General features: G+C 34.1%; 1 protein-coding gene across 1 annotated transcript in view; it reads right to left on the reverse strand.

The window, feature by feature from the left end:
- The window catches only part of IL1RAPL1 (interleukin 1 receptor accessory protein like 1), a 703,718-nt gene that overhangs the window by 594,121 nt on the left and 89,622 nt on the right, over window positions 1-19,975 (reverse strand). Inside the window, exon 2 of the mRNA XM_051608467.1 lies at window positions 12,619-12,724. Within this exon, the coding sequence (XP_051464427.1) occupies window positions 12,619-12,700 (82 nt within the window). The 5' untranslated portion in view covers window positions 12,701-12,724. The remainder of the gene's footprint in view (window positions 1-12,618; window positions 12,725-19,975) is intronic.

Below are 19,975 nucleotides of genomic sequence, written 5' to 3' on the forward strand. Positions count from 1 at the left end.
AACAAACCCCAAAAACCAAAACCCAACATTAAAAGGTCAGTAGTTGCTGAAAAAAAAACTACAACTTTGTGAACTCTCTCAGAATATTTGCTATTAGTATATCTTATATTTTCATCCTAAATCTTGCTGCATGAATGTTTGTTACTCATGACTTCAGGTTCAGAACTGAAAGCTACACAGGATGCATAATCAGACAACTCTTTTCCTGTGTATTTTGAAGGAAAGATGCATCTTAAAGTGCAAATAACCATCACAAGTACAAAATGTACAAAAGGAAAAATGTAACATTACAAAAGAACCTATAATGCCACTATTTCAGTAAAGTAATAAAATTAGAAATTTAGATTTAACAGTAGCTAAAGTTAAATATTTTGTGGTAGATTAAATATTATCTCATTTTTTACCTATTTCAAATGGAAATTATTTTATCACCTCCATATTTGTTTTTTCATATACACAGGAAACTTTAATCAATGCTATTACGTTCCTGTAAATCAGAGACTTGTCCAGCAGGTATTATAATTTCCTCCAAAAACTGACAAAATATCAAAGTACTGTAAGCTTTGTACTGCTTACACCAAGTAACTCTAAAAGAAAACAAATCCAAATCCCAAAATAATCCACAAACACACCATAAAGCCCAACAATAATTAAACAGGTCTTCAAGACGGGGGGAAAAAAGCATAAAAGTTCACCTTTGCTTTGACTGAAGTAAATGTGAACAGAAATTACACTGACATGTGACTTATCATTGAGAATTCACCACAGCAGCGGACTGTGAACAAAGCATACATAACACATTATTCTTCTCTCTAGAGCATGATGGAACTTGATACCTGACCTTTTCAGTAAGAGAGAGACAAGATTTAAAGCCTCCATACTACATTTGGCCTAGAAATTAAGACCAAGCAAATGGGACAGAAAATAAAGAGCTATTTTCAATGAACATATTAATGAAATGAAGCTTAAAAGCCACAAATTAAATTAAATTATTTTTAATAATTGTGGGTAGAAAAATGAAGGAACTGAAAAGTTTCAGAGTGTAAGAAAGCATCTTTGATCTAACCAAACAATTAAAGAATCAGATACTTTTAAAATTACATGGCACAGTGTGTCACAGTAATTAACTTCCTACACATTACTAACAGTTGCAACTCCCTTCTAACAATTTGCTGTTCAATTAGAGTTAGCACAGGACTTCATGGCTATACTTATCAGAATGGAAAGTTATAGATGTTTCAGATTCACAATACATTCGTAGTAAGAAAACAATTCTCCTGAATGGGCTTGTTCAAGCACAATTTGAAATTAATGGCTGATTCTTCCCATTGAAAACAATGGCATTTGAAGTATCATGAATCCTGAGTGCAGCACATACTCTAGATTTGGTACAAACACCAGCATTTTAACATAATTGTTTTTCACAGCAAACCCATACAAAGCATGCTGGCTTTGTACATGTATGAGAGTAGCATGACCCACTTTGAAAGGCAGGTTTATTACATGTGCATTACTTAATAGTGACAAAATGAAACAAAGTCATGAATGAACAAAGCAGTCCCCCATGTTAAATATGAATTTTCAGTTCTTCAGTTTTGCCCTGAATTAAAGATAGCATGATACTAGTCAAATGATAGCAAGGACTGCTGATTGTTAGTGGAATCTTATTGTGACGGAGAGCTAACAGCTTCTGTAGACACTGTAAAAGTGTAATCACACTGGAATTCAATCACTGGATCACCTCCTAAAAACTTTTTCAGTTGGCATCTATTTCAAGGGAATCAATACAAGTTATTAATATATTGAATTACATTTTTTAATTTTTGAAAAATTGAGGCAAAGAAATAAGAGGTGTTTTCCTTATCTCAAATCTTCTCTATAAATTATTTTCAAGTGTTTTTTATGGAATATATTAAAACATATATAGCAAAAAAATATTAAAATTTTTAATATAAGCCACCCTATAATCTCATTCCTAATAACCAGAAGCAATTTGTTTCTTCTCTCCTTGACATGACAGCAAGTTGTCCAAATAAAAAGGTATCTTCTGACAAACATGGTTTGCCATGATTTCTTCACAGACTTTCCACCTGTTTTAAGCTTCCTACTTCATCCATTAATAGTTCAATTTTTCTAAAACTTCAGAGGAAATAATATACTATAAAATGAATACATGCATATTTGTAAGCATACCAGACTGCAACTCTGCTGTATAATTTATTTTTTAAGTGTTTATTACGCAACTAGAATGTTGTTAGTGACTCTCACTCTATTTCCTAGAAAAACACGAATCTAAAATTTGATTTTGTCTCTCAAATTATAAAAATATAAATTATATTTCAAACATGCCAATGGCAAAAAAATAAACCTATAATAGGAAAAAGTTATTTTGTTGCAGAGTGTTTAAAGTAGCCTGGCACAGTCAACACAACAAAAGCAGGGCGTTTGCTGGCCTCCAGGAGGTCCCTTGTGAAATCACCAGGTATGTATCAGTCACTACTAGAAAAGGCAGCTTGACTCCTTGTCATACTTGGCTCAGCCTGTTGGATTATAAAAGGGCTCAGAGTCTGACAGTACTGCTCCATGTTTTGCCTCCTCCTGTGCTGTGCATTTGCATAAAGGCAAGCACCTGTTCAACAGCTTAACATTATCTTTGCAGGCTCCATGATCCCTAGGAATGAATTAAGCCTTCCCTCCTAGCACAGATATCTATGCATACACACGTATAGGTTTTACATTGCTCCTTGACCACCTCACGGTTTTGCCGTCAACCTTTGCTCCAGGCTCTACTGCCAATAATAAGCCAACCTTGTACTTAAAAAAAAATAATCATATTAATAACAGCTTTAATTTAGGCTGTGCTCTTCTTATCTGGACAATCCGTGTATGTCGCTGGTTTTCTTGAAAGTTGTTTACATTCTGGCCTACTCTTTAATTTTTAATATGCCAAGTCACTGCTTTCATTTTACCTACTCTAACAAACTTTATTTAAAAAAACAAAACAACCAAACCAAACCAAAACAAAACAGTGAATTATATAAAAGTGCATGAAGCTAGCATGCCCAGTATTAGCCAATTACTTTTTCCACAAGAAAATATCATGTATGTTGTATTATCAAGGATATTAGCTACAGTTAAAAGTAAGGTGGCAAGGAAATGGTAAAATACACATCATATAAACTCATTTTTCCATGTAGCATAACACATGCCTCGTTTATTTGCTTATGTTTCCACAAAGTTTGAATACTCACAAGTATTCAACAATTCAAATAACTACCAATAAATAAATAATCTTACTGTGAAGGTAACAGAACACTTTGAACAGGTATCAAGTGATTTTAACTAATGCTGCTTGAAGATAGGTAAAATTTTAGAATCTGACATGACAATAGCTCCAGGTTTTTCCTTGGTATGTTGCAACATTAGGGCAACTCAGAGCTACCATCCTAAAAACATTTCCAGTGGGAGACAAGGCAACCCACTATGAGAGAGATGTTTAGGGACATTCTAATCAGGAAAATCAAGGGTCAGAGACTGAAGCATACACATATAGCCTCTAAAAAAGTCACCTAAATTAATTGAAAAAAAAAATTAAAGAACAGTTTTGAAGTGGATTAAGTCAACTGTACGCAGTCCTAAGCAACCTGCTGTAGTTGACATTGCTTGAACCAGGAAGGCTGTACTAGATGATCTGAAGAGGTCCCTTCCAACCTGAACAGCTCTGTATTTGAAATTGGAATCATCAATCGAACTATTTTAATTGGAATCAAAATTGATTTAAAAGAGAATAAAAATTTCTCCTTTTTGCCAAGGATGAAAAAGAGTCATTTGTGGAAGTGGAATACTTCAAATTAATGTGCAGATTGCTTCTACACAACTGTGTATTTTGCATTTGTACATCCAACAGTTTCCTGAACTGAGTTAAGCATTCAGAGCAAGGCAATAAAATTACAGGAGCACTCATATTTCAACTAACATAAGTGTATTGCAATTTACCATTATCGTAGTCTGATAATTCTCATTAAAATTGTTTTGAGAAACAGATAAGATAACCTTAAAGTGATGGCAGATGCCGTGCCTTTTGCATTTGAAATAAAGATGATGACACCAAAAAAAAAAAAGTCTGAGCAAAAATGGCAGCAGATTCCACTAGTGCAATCTAGAGGATGACCTTCACTTTTCATGCTAAATTGCTTCCCACACTTCTGTGTATGCAGCAGTGATAGTACTTTTTCCTTACATTTTTCAGAAAGAACAAATCAGTAAGTATTTTCATCTAGGACAGATTTCATAAATTTTAATTTGCTGTAAGTGTAACAACAAAACATGGGCAAAACTTAGTGTCACAGTTCTTATTTCTATATTTTAATAATATTTCACAACTGAGTACTCATATAAAAAAGACGAATCTATCAGATGGCCATTACTTGCAGTTTTTTGGTGTCCTTATTCTCCACAGTCATTATCCTACATAAATTTGACAGTGTTACATTCAAACAAATGAATATTCAGCAATAGCTATTTCTGATCAAAGGTCACTTGTTCTTTTACATCTTCTAGGCCATTTGCCAACAGATGCCAATCAGTGAAAAAAATCACTAACCATTCTTCAGAGAAAACAGGGACTGTGGAAGCACAGAGTCGTTCTTAACAGCTACTAAAACTCACTGAACTATGTAAGAGTATCTATTACTGTCCTTTTGGCTTTAGATTTTATCTCCTTTACTATCATTAGTCATTTCTTAATATGTATAAAATACTGACCCTTTGCTACTGCACAGACTTTTCACATAGTGTGGTATTATTCACCATCTCCCAGGTCTCTGAAAAGTATCAGTATGGATCCTAGCAACAACAAAAGGTCATATAACTATTTTTAAAATGCCAGCCATCCTGTTCAGAAATGCTCACAGGACAAGTAACAGTTTCATAGTGTCTCCAAAATACGTAATTTGTCACAAAGGATTTATGCCTGCGATACAGTCATTCCTTATTGCACAAATCCTCTAGTGGCACAGAATTGTATTTCTTCCTTTCTGTATAATATAGTCCCACCTTCCCTACAGTAAACGATCCTCATCATTGCTGTTCATCTGACATATTGAACAGTGACCTTAGCTTAAAAAAAAAACAGAGACCACTGGAGCTGAACAATTCTCATGGCTAAGTATGTGTTTAAACTCACTAACAAAACTAGTTTTCTTTCCAACAAGACTATTCTTCACAGTTTTTCAAAAGAAAACTACACAGTGAAAATTTCTCAATATCAATGCAACACACCCCACTTTCTGTAGCTTAAGATACATGCAGTATTGTAAGGGATTATTCTTTTAAAGAGGAACATACGCTTCCTATAAAGAGTCAATGTAACCCCTCAAAAAAAAAAAAAGGCAAAAAAAACCTCAACAAAAACAAACAAACAAAAACCCTAAACAAAACAACAAAAAAGCAGGTTCAAAACCATATACTAAAGGCACCCACTAATTTCTCGAAGATTAAAAACATTACTAAATAAATTAGGGTTCGCTCCTACTGTCTTCCAGTATTCCTTGATTCACAAAAAGTAAGCCACATTTTTTCTCCTAACAATAATCAGGTGGGTCTTTTCCTTTAGAAATTAAGAAAGAAGATGAGGCTCATATCAAAACTGGCATAAATGGCTTTGCCAGAATTGGATGTTGGATGGGGATATGGACACTAAATAAGGTGCTCAAGGACACTAATTGCTCTTTTAACATCCTGGAGCCATGTAGAAATAGCAAGCCATGACACTCTTCTGTGAGCTATTTAAATACAGGAGGCCTCAGTATTCTGCCAGATAGTTAGCAAAAGTTCCAGAGAGTGAAAGCATTGAAGGATTCAGAGCATTTACACAGTCTTTACACCACTAGATGATCTAGACCTCCATCCCAGCCTGCATAAGCATTCATCCCAGTTGACTCCATTACTATATATTGAAGGATACTGTTATTGAATTTTTTTTTATCTTTAAAAGAAATGTGCAAGTAAGAAAGCAAGTAAAACCCTCCCCCACTGACACAAACTATACAAGTTGTAAAGTTATTAGGCAAAATCCAAGAAACTGGATATACCCCGCTAATTCATTCTTCAACTTCGATAAAGGCTGTAACACTAAAAATAAAACTTTTTTTTTATTATTTCTACTACACGTTGCAGTGGGGAGGAACAACCACCTTTAAATAAGGACAAAAGAGGTGCAAAAAGTAAACTAAAACATATTTTCTAATAGAAGCAATACAGAATGAATTAACAGATCAGGACATAAGAAAATTGCCTGACAAAGCACAACAGGGATTTCTGTTTATCTCCACTGCATTTTCATAAGGTTTCCCCTCATCTTTCTCTTCTCCCTCAAAAATAAAAACGTGCAGAGTTTTGTCCATTCACTCTCACAGCTACAACCAGAAACAAGACTGCATATTTGTATGCCAATTCAAAATGAAGGTTTTCTTAACGTTTCTCATATGAAATAAGGTTCACTTCATCATGTCATGATGCAAAAATATTCCCATCTCCCAATGCAATAAGAAAGGTACGTACATCTTTGCTTAGGATGAAGTTTCATTATACTTTTGCTTCTTCTCACCAAATACAGAAACAGAAAAAAAGTTTTCATAGTAATAACAGTAGTCTTAATTGTTGGAGCTTTAAAAATCCTTGCTCATATAAGTTAATAATCTTGTATATCAGATCGGCATAGACTAAATATTCTTTCAGGTTCTGTGTAACCACCCAACAAGCCACAAGCCTCAACAATTAATAATGGAAAACTAACATTCTGTAACAGAGTGAAAACAACAACTGAGAGCCATTAATATCAACTGACACAAACTCCTACGGCTTACAAGAAACATGTTGTTTAATTGCTGTTCATGCTTTGCTCCAAGCTCAGTGTACTTGGAGTACTGTATATGTGAGTGTTCTGCTTATAAACTGTATAAGAAAAAGAACAAAGGACATAGAATCACAGAATCATTCTGGTTAGAAAAGACCTTTAAGATAATTGAGTCCAACAATAACCTAACTCTACCAACCATTAACCTAACTCTACCAAGTCCAACATATGTATTAATTTATTTTTTTTAACCATCTGACCACTATTCATTGCATATCAAATCAAATATGACATTAATCAACTTTTCACAAGAACCAAGAAGAAAATACACTAAGAACAGGATGATTTCTATAGTACTGTGCACTTAGGACAAAAAGTCTCATGCAGAAGGGTTTTAAAATATAAATAAATAAAACACACAAATATTAAAAAACTGGACACCAGAGCTCTGCTAAGCCTCAGCACTTAATTGTGTGCAATTTCTCCAAGTGCTTTTTCCATGAAAGCTGGATATTACATAGTGAAAACTCAATTATTAGGTGCAAACGAGTAAACTACATTCAAAAATTCTTCTTACCTAAAAGACTTCTTAAACTGTATTGACTTTTTGTAGATATACTCTTATAGATATATTACATATAGCACAGGTGAAAATCTTTATTTCTAGTGATTTTTTTTTTTTATTCTTTAAATAAATTATTGAATTCTCATTATGACATTTGTCATAAGTTGTAAAATCTTGGATTTGTTGATGTTAAGGCCTATATTGCACGGATCATATGTTCCTTTTCCAGTCAAACTTATCTGAAAAAGTAAAACTGTCTTGTTTGTGCAGATATATCCTTTATATATATGATATTACTCTCTAAAAGCTACTTATTTTTACATGATAAATAATTCATAAAAAATTCATAGAGGGCCATAATTAAAAAAATGTCTGCATATGATTCTTACAGTGTATAGCGTCTGTCAAACAGAACTACTTGAGATTTTTAGTTTGTATTTCTAATCTGTTTCTCAGAACGCCACTTATTTTAGAACAAAAAAAATCTTGAATTATTTTTATCTAGTTACAATTCATATTTTGATCCTAAAAAACAATTCAGAAATATCTATGTTGAAATCTCTTTACTTGCTTTTTTCATAAAGGTCATCTTCCACAGAAGTACAACTACAACCACCCTTATTCATTCATAATAGCTAAGGCACAGAAATGCTAAACATTAAAAAGAGAAGTAATCTTCTGCTACATGAAAAAACACATCTGTAGATTTTAAACTCATCATAAAGATGGGAAGAATCTCATATATATCCTAATAATCTATGACTAGAAATATTGTTAGCTTTTCCCATCATAAAATAAATTTGACCAAGAAAAGAAATTACAATAACAGAAAAGAACTCAGAATATTAATTAACTCATAAAGTATAATAATCTGTAGAAAAACAGAATTACATACAGTAATAACAACTCTCACCTTTTTTGATACAAGGCAACACCAGATTCCTATTAAGCAATGTGAGTGTATAAAATGCCACTACTCTAATTCTGTCAGATTGTATTGACCAAGTCATAATTTTTCATGAAATAAAATCTTTATACATATTTTGCCTGTCCCTTCTGCCTGGCCACACCCCGACTCCCTCCCCTCCCCCCAGCTTCTTCCTTTTAACAGATTTGGTTCTTAATAAAACAACTATATGTCCTTTGTCTATTCAGCATCCATTGAAGAAACCACCAGATGGTAATGCAGTGTTCAAGTATTTTATTTAATATAAATGTTATAGGGGAAAAGACCTGTACAGATCAGCACAAGGCTTTCTTTCCTAACCTACTTCCTCTTTGATGAATATTAAATATTTCATAAGCAAAAACTCTATTCAGCACAAGGGAAGTGATCAAATACCACTGAACCTGAAAAGAACAGGCTTTAAGAAGCCTAAGTTCCTAAGGATATAAAACCATGTAGCTAAGAAAAAAAATATCTACAGTTTAGTTCAAACTATGAAACAGGATAATTTAAGGGAAAAGTCACTGCAAGGAAAACAATTACAAATGTATAACCATAACATTATCAAAATGCTATCAAGGACAGCACTGACCAACACACACTCGGTAGACTTCACAAAAAGTATATCTACACACCTTTTAGGAATATTGTACATTTATTTGAAGTTCCAGATTATGCTAAAATCCAAGCATTATTTCCTACGCTTTTGAGGTTTAAGCAAATTCCTGTAAAACTATGTACTGAATGAATCAAAACATGTAGGCTTTATGTATTTATTCTTCCTGTGCATCAAGCAGAACATGGTGATCAGATGAATTGTTTTATGAAGGGAGATGCTTTGAGACATTTTAAAAAGGCAAGAAGTAGTGCAAGAGTCAGCTTCCTATTTAGCAGATCACATCTGATATCCCTTATGTGCTAAACGGAAGTTCAACCTTGCAGTGACCTAAAATTCCCAGTTAACAACCATTACATCTACTCTAAAGTCAGTGGTTGGAACAGCAAAGCTTAAGGCAAAGTATCTCTTCTTTCTTGCTTGAGAAGGTATTACAACTTGTAGGAGTGCATTCAAATGTAATTGACAGGAAAAGTTCAGGTGTGCTTAATTCTAATGTTTGTGTTTTTTTTGCACACCTGGATACAAGAAGTAATTTATTTCAGAATTTCTAATGACATTGTAACTGGAACTGTTCATCTAGCCATTCTCAAGTAACAAACACAGTTATTATATGATTTAAATTTATGTAAAATAAATCCACTGTATGTTAAAGAGTAATTTGAACCTGTTTCTTGTGTTAGAGAAATTATCTAAAATACAAACTAAAAAAAAAAAAAGGTGTATCTACTGTCACATAGAAACAGAATCATACAAACAAGAGAAAGTGTTAGAGGCAATGTCACATAGCTTTGAGCAAGCTAATTCAAAGCATGTTTTCCTATTAATGTAATAAAGATTTGATTAATTTTCTGTAATTTTGGTCCTGAAGGCCAACGGATGACCAGAATTGTCTTCCATTTTTCAAAATAAAACCAGAATTTGAGCCTACAAATTATTCCACTTTTTTGGTATGCTGTGCACCCTGAATGGCTTTCAAAGGTAGGTTCTCATGTTCTTGAAAGATCAGAGAAGTGGCTGGAAATTTATTTCTACCATATGGAGAAATTAATATTTTTATTAATCACTATCTTTTTAGCACAGCTGATAAAAATCTTATAAAAGAAAAGATCCAACTGACAACATAAAAAAGACATATTTCCAAAGACAGATATCTTCTTTACATCAAACACGCAGTTTATATATATAAAGAACATGAGATTTGTGCTTTCAGGCTCAATGAAAGTGAATTATAAGGAATAACTCATAATTAGGACAACTATTTAGCATATTAATGGAACAACTTCTTTTGATACATACCTTTAATTCATAACAGAAAAGGAAGTACATAAAAGCAACACACCTTTGAAACATGGATACTCCATATTTATAACATCTCATAAGTATAAAAATATGCCAACACTATTATTGAGCTACTCTTTTTACTATAATGCTCGTATTTCAAGGACAGAGTGAAGTCCCAAGTAGAACTGAATAAAGCAATGTAAACCATGCCCTCACCATCTTCTGTCTCTGGTTAATGTGTTCACACAGTTGATTTTTTTCCCCTACTTTCAATTACAAGTTTCATTGGTTTTAAAAAAACATCTCTATTTTGATAGTACAGACAAATGAACCTTACTTTGCTAAAACTTCTGTTAAAGTAAACAAAGTTTTCTTTGTAGAAACAATCTTGTAGAAACAGTCCAGGACTGCGAAGTAGACCTGAGCACCCAACGGAAAAACTAAATTGAACAAAACCAAACCAAACCAAAAACCAACAAAAACAAACCAAGCACTATCAATCATGTTGTTACATTCCACCTACTTCTGTGGAAGTTCTTCAGGTCTAAAGTCAGTAAACAATGTGACCAAATGCAGCAAAAACATTAAGAACCTCATGTTACAGTAAGGTATGAATGAAAGATTCCCATTACCGTTTTTCCTTTTTACTACAGCAGCAGGGTGAGAACATATTCTGTACATCTTAAAAAGTATAGTACACTCTTTCTTTTGCTCAATAGCAATGATATCACTTTCCCAAACAGAAAATAAAAATGTATATTTACCAGTTTTCCTTGCATTGGTTAATCAGAGGAAGAGGATGCAGGCAAAAATTATTCAATAAAATGCGAAAACAACCCAAGTTCTTAGTATTGTCACAGCCAAGTAACAGGTATCACATGACTGTCTTTTTTTTAGTTCTTTAAAAATGAATGTAATTGTAAAAGTCACTTTAATATGATCAATAATGTTAATATTAAATTTGGATTAAGGGGCCAAGACTTAAAGCTTACAAGTATTAAATCCTAATCAAACAAAACAACCTTACCCAGACACATTCAAAGGACACCTATGAAATCTATCTAGGCTTCAACATCATATTACAAACACATCTACCTATCAACTCCTTTGCCCTGCACACAGTCTGTGTATTGCAGTTTTCTTGAGTTGAAAAATATTGTTTAATCTCAAGTCTTGTTTGAGGAATACCTTCCTTTATAGTGGTATGCCTTATTTGCCTTCCCTTCTTCTACATTTCCAGTCACTAAAATATCTGAGATATAATCACTTTCATAATGCTGTTAGAAATATAATCCATTGAAAATACAAGGTATTATTTAAGATGCTGCCCAAAATGTATAAAGACCTGTGTCCTCCCTAAGCACCAGTTTACAACAACTATCAGCTGTCTTCAGTTGGAAACGGATTTAAGAAGAATACAGAAATAAATCAGAGCCAGACTTCTGAAGCAGTACAACAAAAGCTACCTAAAACACTCCATTGCCAAAGGAAAATTACTAGTAACAACAAGCCTCATTAATGCATTCCATCAACATAGGATTAAGATTTCCATTGTGGGTTAAGTATCGTTTAGTGCCACAGAGCAAGATAGTTTGCAGAATTAGTATCCTATAATTTTTTTTCATTATCCAATGAAAACGGAAAGAGGGGAAAATGAGAATTTCAGGGTGACAGACAAAAAATGAACCCAAAACCACCCAACTGTCTCAGTATTGTTGTTCCCTTTATTTGCATATGAATGCAATTAATCTATAGTAACATTATGAAAATTGTTTGGTAAACTTTTCACCCTCTGCTTGGTTTCTGAAAAACTACCTGTATTTTCTTTCCTGAATTAAACTCTTCAACCATGTATCAGGTAGGCCTTTCAAAAATACCTTTTGCTGTTCATTTTTCATGGTTATTAAATTTTATGTGCTTGATCTATTTCTTGCATTACATAAACCAGTAGCCTACACCAAAACAGCACAATCTTAATTTCCAAGAGAATCTTCACTGTAAAGTATATAGTCAAACCAATAAATCTACTAGCTCACATTAATAACACTGACTGCAACACAGTTTTTTAAGTAAGTTGAATAGTTCTGGGAATAGCTTTTCTGCAGCAGATGAACTGTTCCATTGATTTCACACTACATATCTGTTGTTAAGATCTTTGGTTTTTTTCATCAAGTTCACATGACAGAATACTGTCTAAAATATGTAGAAGCTGATAACTTTTTTTACTGCAGACTTTTAAAACCTTTTAACTATGTTCCAAACCACCATAAAAACACCTTAGTATATATTTGTACAGATTAAGCACTTATTTCAAAACCACATCATAATCAAAGACATGAAGATTTACTTACCTGATCCCCTTTTGGTCACAACCTTCAAGCTCTGAGTTAGAGTAGCATACAAGAGAATCAAGTTGGGAATAGGAACTTTCATCTTCTATCTTTCCGTGGCTGCTTCCTAGAGTATGAAAAAGAAGGAAAAAAACAACCCAATTATATATTGGTGCTGAAACAACCTTAAAGTAACTAATCATAATACTGACATTGTGGAAAAGCTGAATACAGTGTCTGTGAGCAATTTAATGCACAAAAAAATTATCTATTGTACCTGAAAATAATTAATAAACTAAAATGACCATCAAACACATCTACCTGTTATATTTAACCCTGGAGCTTAAGTTAAAATTTTGTCTGCACATTGAAAATTCAACTGGTCCATGTTAAAAGTTTCTAACAGGTCTTCTGCATGAAGCAACTTTGAGCAATTTATTATATGAAAAAAGTGATATTTTCACTAAACCTGCAAAATAACACCCAGTTCTTCCTTTTTACTGTATTATCTATTTTGCCCACCAAAAAGAAAAATAAAATAATGCGCTTGTTCATTAGTTTTTCTTCCATTTATTAATCTTACAGATTGAGCGCATGATTTACAATGCAATGAACAATTAATTAAAAACAAATCTGATCATCTTCTTAGAACCAGGGAAATGGGAAGCATAAAAGTGCACCAGAGCAGAGAGCCCTGCAACTTTATTTTAGATGAGCTACAATCTCATGAGCAAGTCCAAGCTAACATATTCACTGTGTTAAATCAGATATTAACTTTATTAGGAGGAGTGGGAGGTGGCGATGGGAGGGATGTGAGGTTGTGGTTCAGCCTTCACCTCTAAGATGTGAATAAAAGTTTTGCATTTCTATTACTTGTGTACTCTGGGCATTAAGTGGTATTAGCAGCTGGTGAAAGCAGGGACTAAACATTCTCTTCATTCCCCATACAATAGCACGTAATCTAGTCATAGTGATTGGAGTACTGTGTCCAGTTCTGGACTCTTCAACATTAGAAGGACAAGGAGCACTTTGAAGTGAGTCCAGAGGAAGGACACAAAGATCATCAGAGGGCTGGAGCTCCTCTCCCATGAAGACAGGCTGAGAAAAATGGGATTGTTCAGCCAGAGAAGAGAAAGCTCTCGGGAGATCTAATAACAGCTTTCCAGTACCTGAAGGGGGCCTACAAAAAAGATGGAGGGGAGCTTTTTATAAGGACATGTAGTGCCAGGACAAGGGGTAATGGCTTTAACTTGGAAGCGGGTAGATTTATTAGACATTAGGAAGAAATTTTTCACTATGAGGGTGATGAGGCACTGGCACAAGTTGCCTAGGAAGCTGTGGAAAACCCCTCCACAGAAGTGTTCAAGGCCAGGTTGGATGGGACTTTCAGCAACCTGTTCTAGTGGGAGGTCTCCCCGCTCATGGCAAAGGGATTGGAACTACATGATCTTTAAAGTCCCTTCCAACCCAAACCAGTTTTGATTCTGTGACAATTATCAGCTTTCTTCGGGAATGGCTGATAGGACTAACATCTCACATTTCAATGTATTACACAAAGAAAGGTAGGCCAGATCTTCTTTCTAGTCAAGCTACACAGTACGGTCTACCTATCCTATCTCTATTCACTACAGTATTTTATGCAAAAATGTTCTTATCTAATGGGAAAAAAAAAAATAAATAATAAGGTCTGTGATCAATGGCTCCTTAATGTTATAATATTAAGACTCAGATGAAAACAAAGTGGTTTTGATCCTGATCTCTGTTATTCACAGCTGTACAGTGGTAAAGCAACTGAAAAAATTCTCGAAAGGGAGCTCATAGTACAAGCTTTGGTTTCAAAAGAAACCACAAATCTTTTGCACTCTGACAGTCAGGTTACTGAGTACTCAAAACAGTTTTTGAAAGCAGTATCTTAAAATAGCTTCATCGTAGAAGAGAACAGGTGTCACAGTTTAATGCTGGGCTGGCATTTAAACGAATGACAGATGCTCTCTATTAACTCAGGGTGTAAAAGAGCACATAATAGAAAGAATTACTTAAACAATGTCAACCAATTATGCAACTAAACAATTCTTCATATAGAATTGACCTTTACCTTAATGTTACAAGATATTTTAGAACTAAGCACAAACTTATTGCATTAATGACTAAGACTTTATTAAAGATGAGGGAGTGAGAGAATACAGTTTGACAACAGTTTGTGAAATCTTATTATTTATAATAATATTTATACTCACAGAGAAACACAAAAGTATTAATACATTTGCTCATTCATTGGCTGTGAAGATGCATTTTAGCACTACAGGTGAGAAACCGTAATTTACCTACGTTCACATGCAACTTCAGAGAAGCTAGGCAATAATTTACTTATTACAGTAGAAATTGAAATATAAGATTTCTGTGAGTTAAATTCTGTGCAACGCTAACATTTTTATTTAACTTTAAAATTAAACTAAATACTATGACCACTGACAATTATAAATAATATAGATCCTTAGAATTTTAGAAGCTAGAAATGAAGGTTAATTTTCCAGGGGCATAATAAGTAGGTATCAAAAAGTGTTATGCCACATTTTACTGCATACCTGATTCAAGATTTCTGAAATCAAAATCTCATTTCTCAGTCACTGCACTGACTGATACCACAGGAAATCCTGAAGCTGGTATCTTCAGCCTCCAGGGTACAAGAGAGTCAGCTTCTTGCTGTGTGTGCTCTAACAAATACTGTCCAAATAACCATAGGATCTTACTATGCAATTACAAATTCACTAAATAGGTTCTGATGGTGAAAGCAGATTCAAAGATACATTTTCTGACTATACCTCAAAATATTATATTATTGACTGTGGAAGAAATGCAAATACATACATACATTTGCATACATGCATGTGTATATGTATGTATGTACTCATATGAATTTATACATAATTTTGTAGGGAAACCATACAGCAGCTATAAAGCTTGAAGTTATCAAAGAAAGCCTCAGTAAACATATGAATATCAATAGGAAACTGTTAATTCAGCTAAAACCTTCTTTTGGTCCACACATATATCACTCATTTAAACTGTCAGACCAACAAGGAGAACCATATTAATTACAATGCTGTAATCACATGTAAACATGTGATGCCACTGTGAAAGCCATCATCATGTACATTATTCTCAGAGATTCAGGTCTAGCTTAAAGGCATAAGCAAAATTGGCTGTTGCCTGCACAGCCTGTGGTAAATCCCTAGAAGTAAAGTCTGCTACTGTCTTTCAGGTAGTCTCCCTACAGACTCACAGAACTGTCAGAATGGGAAGGGACCTCTAGAGATCACCTAGTCCAAATCCCCTGCTAAAGTAGGGCTGCCTAGAGCATATTACACTGGAGATACCAGAAATCACTTATTGCTAAAGGGGAAAAAAAAGGAGGGGTGGCTCCCAGAAGCTGCCATTGCTTCCTTGCAGCAATATGAGCAACAAATCCAGTCTTATATGGGCTATCTCCAGAATTTCCAACCCTTCTCTTCTGTTTCCACTCCCTTTTCTGCAGGAGAAGTTTTTTCTGGTCTTTTCCTCATTTAAAAAATCAAAAGCTCAAACAAAGAAAACGGAAAGAGTTAAAGATCTGTATAGTGGAGCTAGTGCCTTAGTGGCTTTGTAAGTTTTCTGGGAGGTGGAAAAATCTGCCTCGTGACATTTGTATGGCTGACTCAAAACAGATACTTAACATTTCATGTCCCCTATGCCAGGTGAATGCCTTGGCAATTGACTATTCTAGATGTCACACTAGGGAAATTGGTTGCAAAAACAAAATAAGCAAGTCAGAAGATAATTTAAAAGGAACATCTGAAGGGGGATCCCACAAAAAATCCACAGTAAATGCCTTCACTGCTGCAATGAATATGCCTGCGGCCCAGACACTGTAACATATTCTGTTAGGTTTTAAACTGAAAAACAAAAGGCATCATTCCAAAAAGTCAAATTCTTAGGATCCAGTGTGATATCTCATGAATTGGAAACAGCCTTATTTTCAGTGTGATTTTTTTTTTTTTAAGTAAGAGATTTTAACAAGTAAAACAAATCTGCTGCTTCCTTAAACAAAACGTGGATAAACAGCTTATACACTTTTTTTTTCTCGGATTTTGTTACCTCCAGCAAAATGCTAAGACAATGTATGGTCGTCATGATTTAATTACTGCTTTTTAGGTTGCATCGATGTTAGTGTGCTTTAAATACTCTTTGGCATTAAGACCGCTAAACTCTGTGGGTGAGCAAGGATACTAAGAAAATATTTTAGAAGAAGGAAATTTTGTTTGTTTTTTTGTTTTCTTTATATGATAGCAAGAATATTTTTCATTTTTAAGCAGTATTCACAACTTCAGATTTTCAGTACTGGGTTGGTTTTTTTGCATGAACCACAACACTGAACATATGTTGAATATTCCACACAAATTTTAAATAGGCATATTACTAATTTTAAAAAAAAAACACAACACAACTTTTCTACAGAAGGTATAATTGCTTGACACAAAAGTGACACAAAAAGCCCCTAGCATCTACATTGCCCAATATCTAATTTCCAGTGAAGACAGAAATAGAAATGCAGCTGTATTTTAACATTAACATTTTTGGGGGAAATGCCAGGAGTACTTTTTTTCTCAAATTGTCATTAATACTTACTGTAAGGAAAACACATACATGTGCACACATTCTTCCCAAAAGCAGCTCAGCAGAAATTAAATTAACAGCAGTAAAGCAATTCCTGATAAGGCAGCAAAAAAGGAAAAGAAAAAGAAAATTTTCATTTTCTAATTTTACTGCTGTTAATTTTAAGCCTTTCCCAAAATTTGAATTAAATTTAACTGAACTAAATTTTCCATCAGCTCAGTCCTTTACAATATCTTTAAGGAGCTGATTCTCAGTTAGCCTATAAATGTTAGCTAGCTTCCATTACCTAATTATCTGAATATAACTTTTCTTCCTGTGCAACTTCCCTAGCTTTGAAGAATATTTTTATACATGTTCAGAACTACTTCATTATATTACTCCAAAATATTACCTCCATCATATTCCCTTTAAAGAAAAAAAAAATAGAAATTGCAGAATCATGTAAACCCTGGAAAAAACTTCATGACTGTTCTGTGTCGATTTCATGAAAGTACCATTAGCTTGCAAGATTAGCCTGCTTTAAAAAAAAAAACAAAACCAAACACAACAAACAACAGAGAAACAAACAACAAAACCAAAACAAAACTAACTCTTCACTTAAGCCTGTGTATTTTCATGTGGCAGAAAAGCTTTTAAACAGTAGTAACAATCTTAAATTTTTCAATTTCCCTTCTTGACAAATGATAGCTGGGGTACACACTTGAAGTTTCTTTCTTGGTGTCAGTATTGTGGAGTAAGGCACAAAACTGTCCCTGGTGTATTATGCAAAATCACAAAGAACCATCACCTGAATGTGTAAGATTCAAACAAATTAACTAAAATGCCTGTTTATTAACAGTCTCTTTCTATGTGGCAGTTCTTTACAAATCCCCAAAGAGAGTATCATTCCATCTTACAGTGTCCTTACAAAGGACAGTACAAAATGTTACTACAATATTAGTAAGCATGCTTGGTATGTCCAGAATGCAACTCAAGCAGCTCAAAAACAATTGCTTTAAATTCTTAAATTGCAAGGAAAAAGTGTATTTAGAATCAAAGTGGTTTCATAGACAATTGTCAATTCATTTTCATGATCTTCTATGTTATTGTCCTAAATAAGGAAAAGAGGCCTAACAATATTTAATATGTTAGGTAGAGGAAAGCTTGTTTTAAAGACAAAAGTTCATAAAATTAGTCCTTTCCAGAGTCCCAGAAAACAAAAAGATTAAGTGGTCAAATTTTAAGAACTCATGAGAAATCAGTCATAAGCACCAGGAAGGCCACTAGGTACTAGGTTTCCTCTGCCAATTATCCCTGTTCCTTCATGCTAAGCAACACCCGTAAGTTTGAAAAAGTTGTGACTGTGATGACAAAAAAAACGAAAGGAGATGTTCAAAAAAGCAGTAAGGGTTTAAGGAATTATGACAGCGGTTTAAGCAACGATAACCAAAAACCAGTATGACACCTGTCCAGCAGAGCAGGCTGTGAATAGGAACTCAGAAGAGTCTTTTGGATACGTTTTCAACCAACTATATTATCACATTTCCTGTTAAACATGGCACTCATTACTGCATTCATTTAAAGATACTATTTAATGCTAAGATTTTAATCTCCTTAAGACTTTATCCATCATGCAAGGTACAATACACATGACAATTTGGTTGGATAGATTTAAGATCATTCCATGTACCTCTGTATATAGAAATATAGTCTGCCATTCCCCAAAGTTTCCATTAAGAAACATGCATCACTTAAACATACAAAGTAGTTATATTGTTCTACAAGCAAGAAACCTGTCAGAAGAATCCTGATGTCTTCTCAGTATTTATTTTCCCAGTCTTGTGTAAAACAGCAATGTCAAAAATGGTATTTGCACTTCATGTGATGGACTAGCAAACATTCATATTTTGCATACTGTTTACATTGCTTAATGTGTTCCTTCTTGTTTCATTAAGGGGCTTTTTGTGTGGTAGGTAATGGATAAGATTTCTGGATAGTGCTTTCCTATTAAGACACACATAAATTGCAGTGGATTGCAGAATCTGAAATGTAACATATCATATGCTTGAGAATCTTCTATTGAAGAAACAGTTGAACATCTTGTCCCACTGAACCATGGATTGAAAGTTGCACAGATAAAAACTGTATGACATATACTTTGGGAAACTGCTGTGGTTAAGAAGAGAAAGTACAACTTCAGGAGAGACATAAAAAAGGGATCTGACAGCAGGTTTCCAATGGTCTTACGGCACCTTGTGGTGACCAGGTCAGCAGGGCTTCATTCTCAGTTCCAGTTAGTTCACCAGGGTTGGCTCAATCAGTCACAAGTGGTGGTGCACAAAGGGCAGGAAAAGAAAGCCTTGGGTAGTGTGCTGGTGAGTTATTTACTCTCAGACTAAGGGAACAATGGATGGACAGAACTCCCTCTGCTCATTCCTAGAAGTCTTTATATGAAATAAAGAAATACATCAGCCTGGGTTTAAAACAATCTAGTATTGTTAGTACAAGTAGATGCCTCCCTCTTAATAGTTCATAACTCATGATGACAAAGAAATAAGAACGTGAAACTGAGGAAAGGTTTTGGCAACAAAACACATGGAACCAAACTGGACTGAAATGCATGTTGAAAACAATTTGAAACTTTTTTTTTTTTTTTTTCTGGAAAGAAAACAAAAAAAATATTGCAACCTAACAGCAAAGTTACAGACACAAAGAGCAGTGCTTAAATACCTTACCTCCCCACCCC

The sequence above is a fragment of the Apus apus genome, chromosome 1 (genome assembly GCF_020740795.1).
Source record: "Apus apus isolate bApuApu2 chromosome 1, bApuApu2.pri.cur, whole genome shotgun sequence".
In the NCBI taxonomy this organism is placed as follows: Eukaryota; Metazoa; Chordata; class Aves; order Apodiformes; family Apodidae; genus Apus; species Apus apus.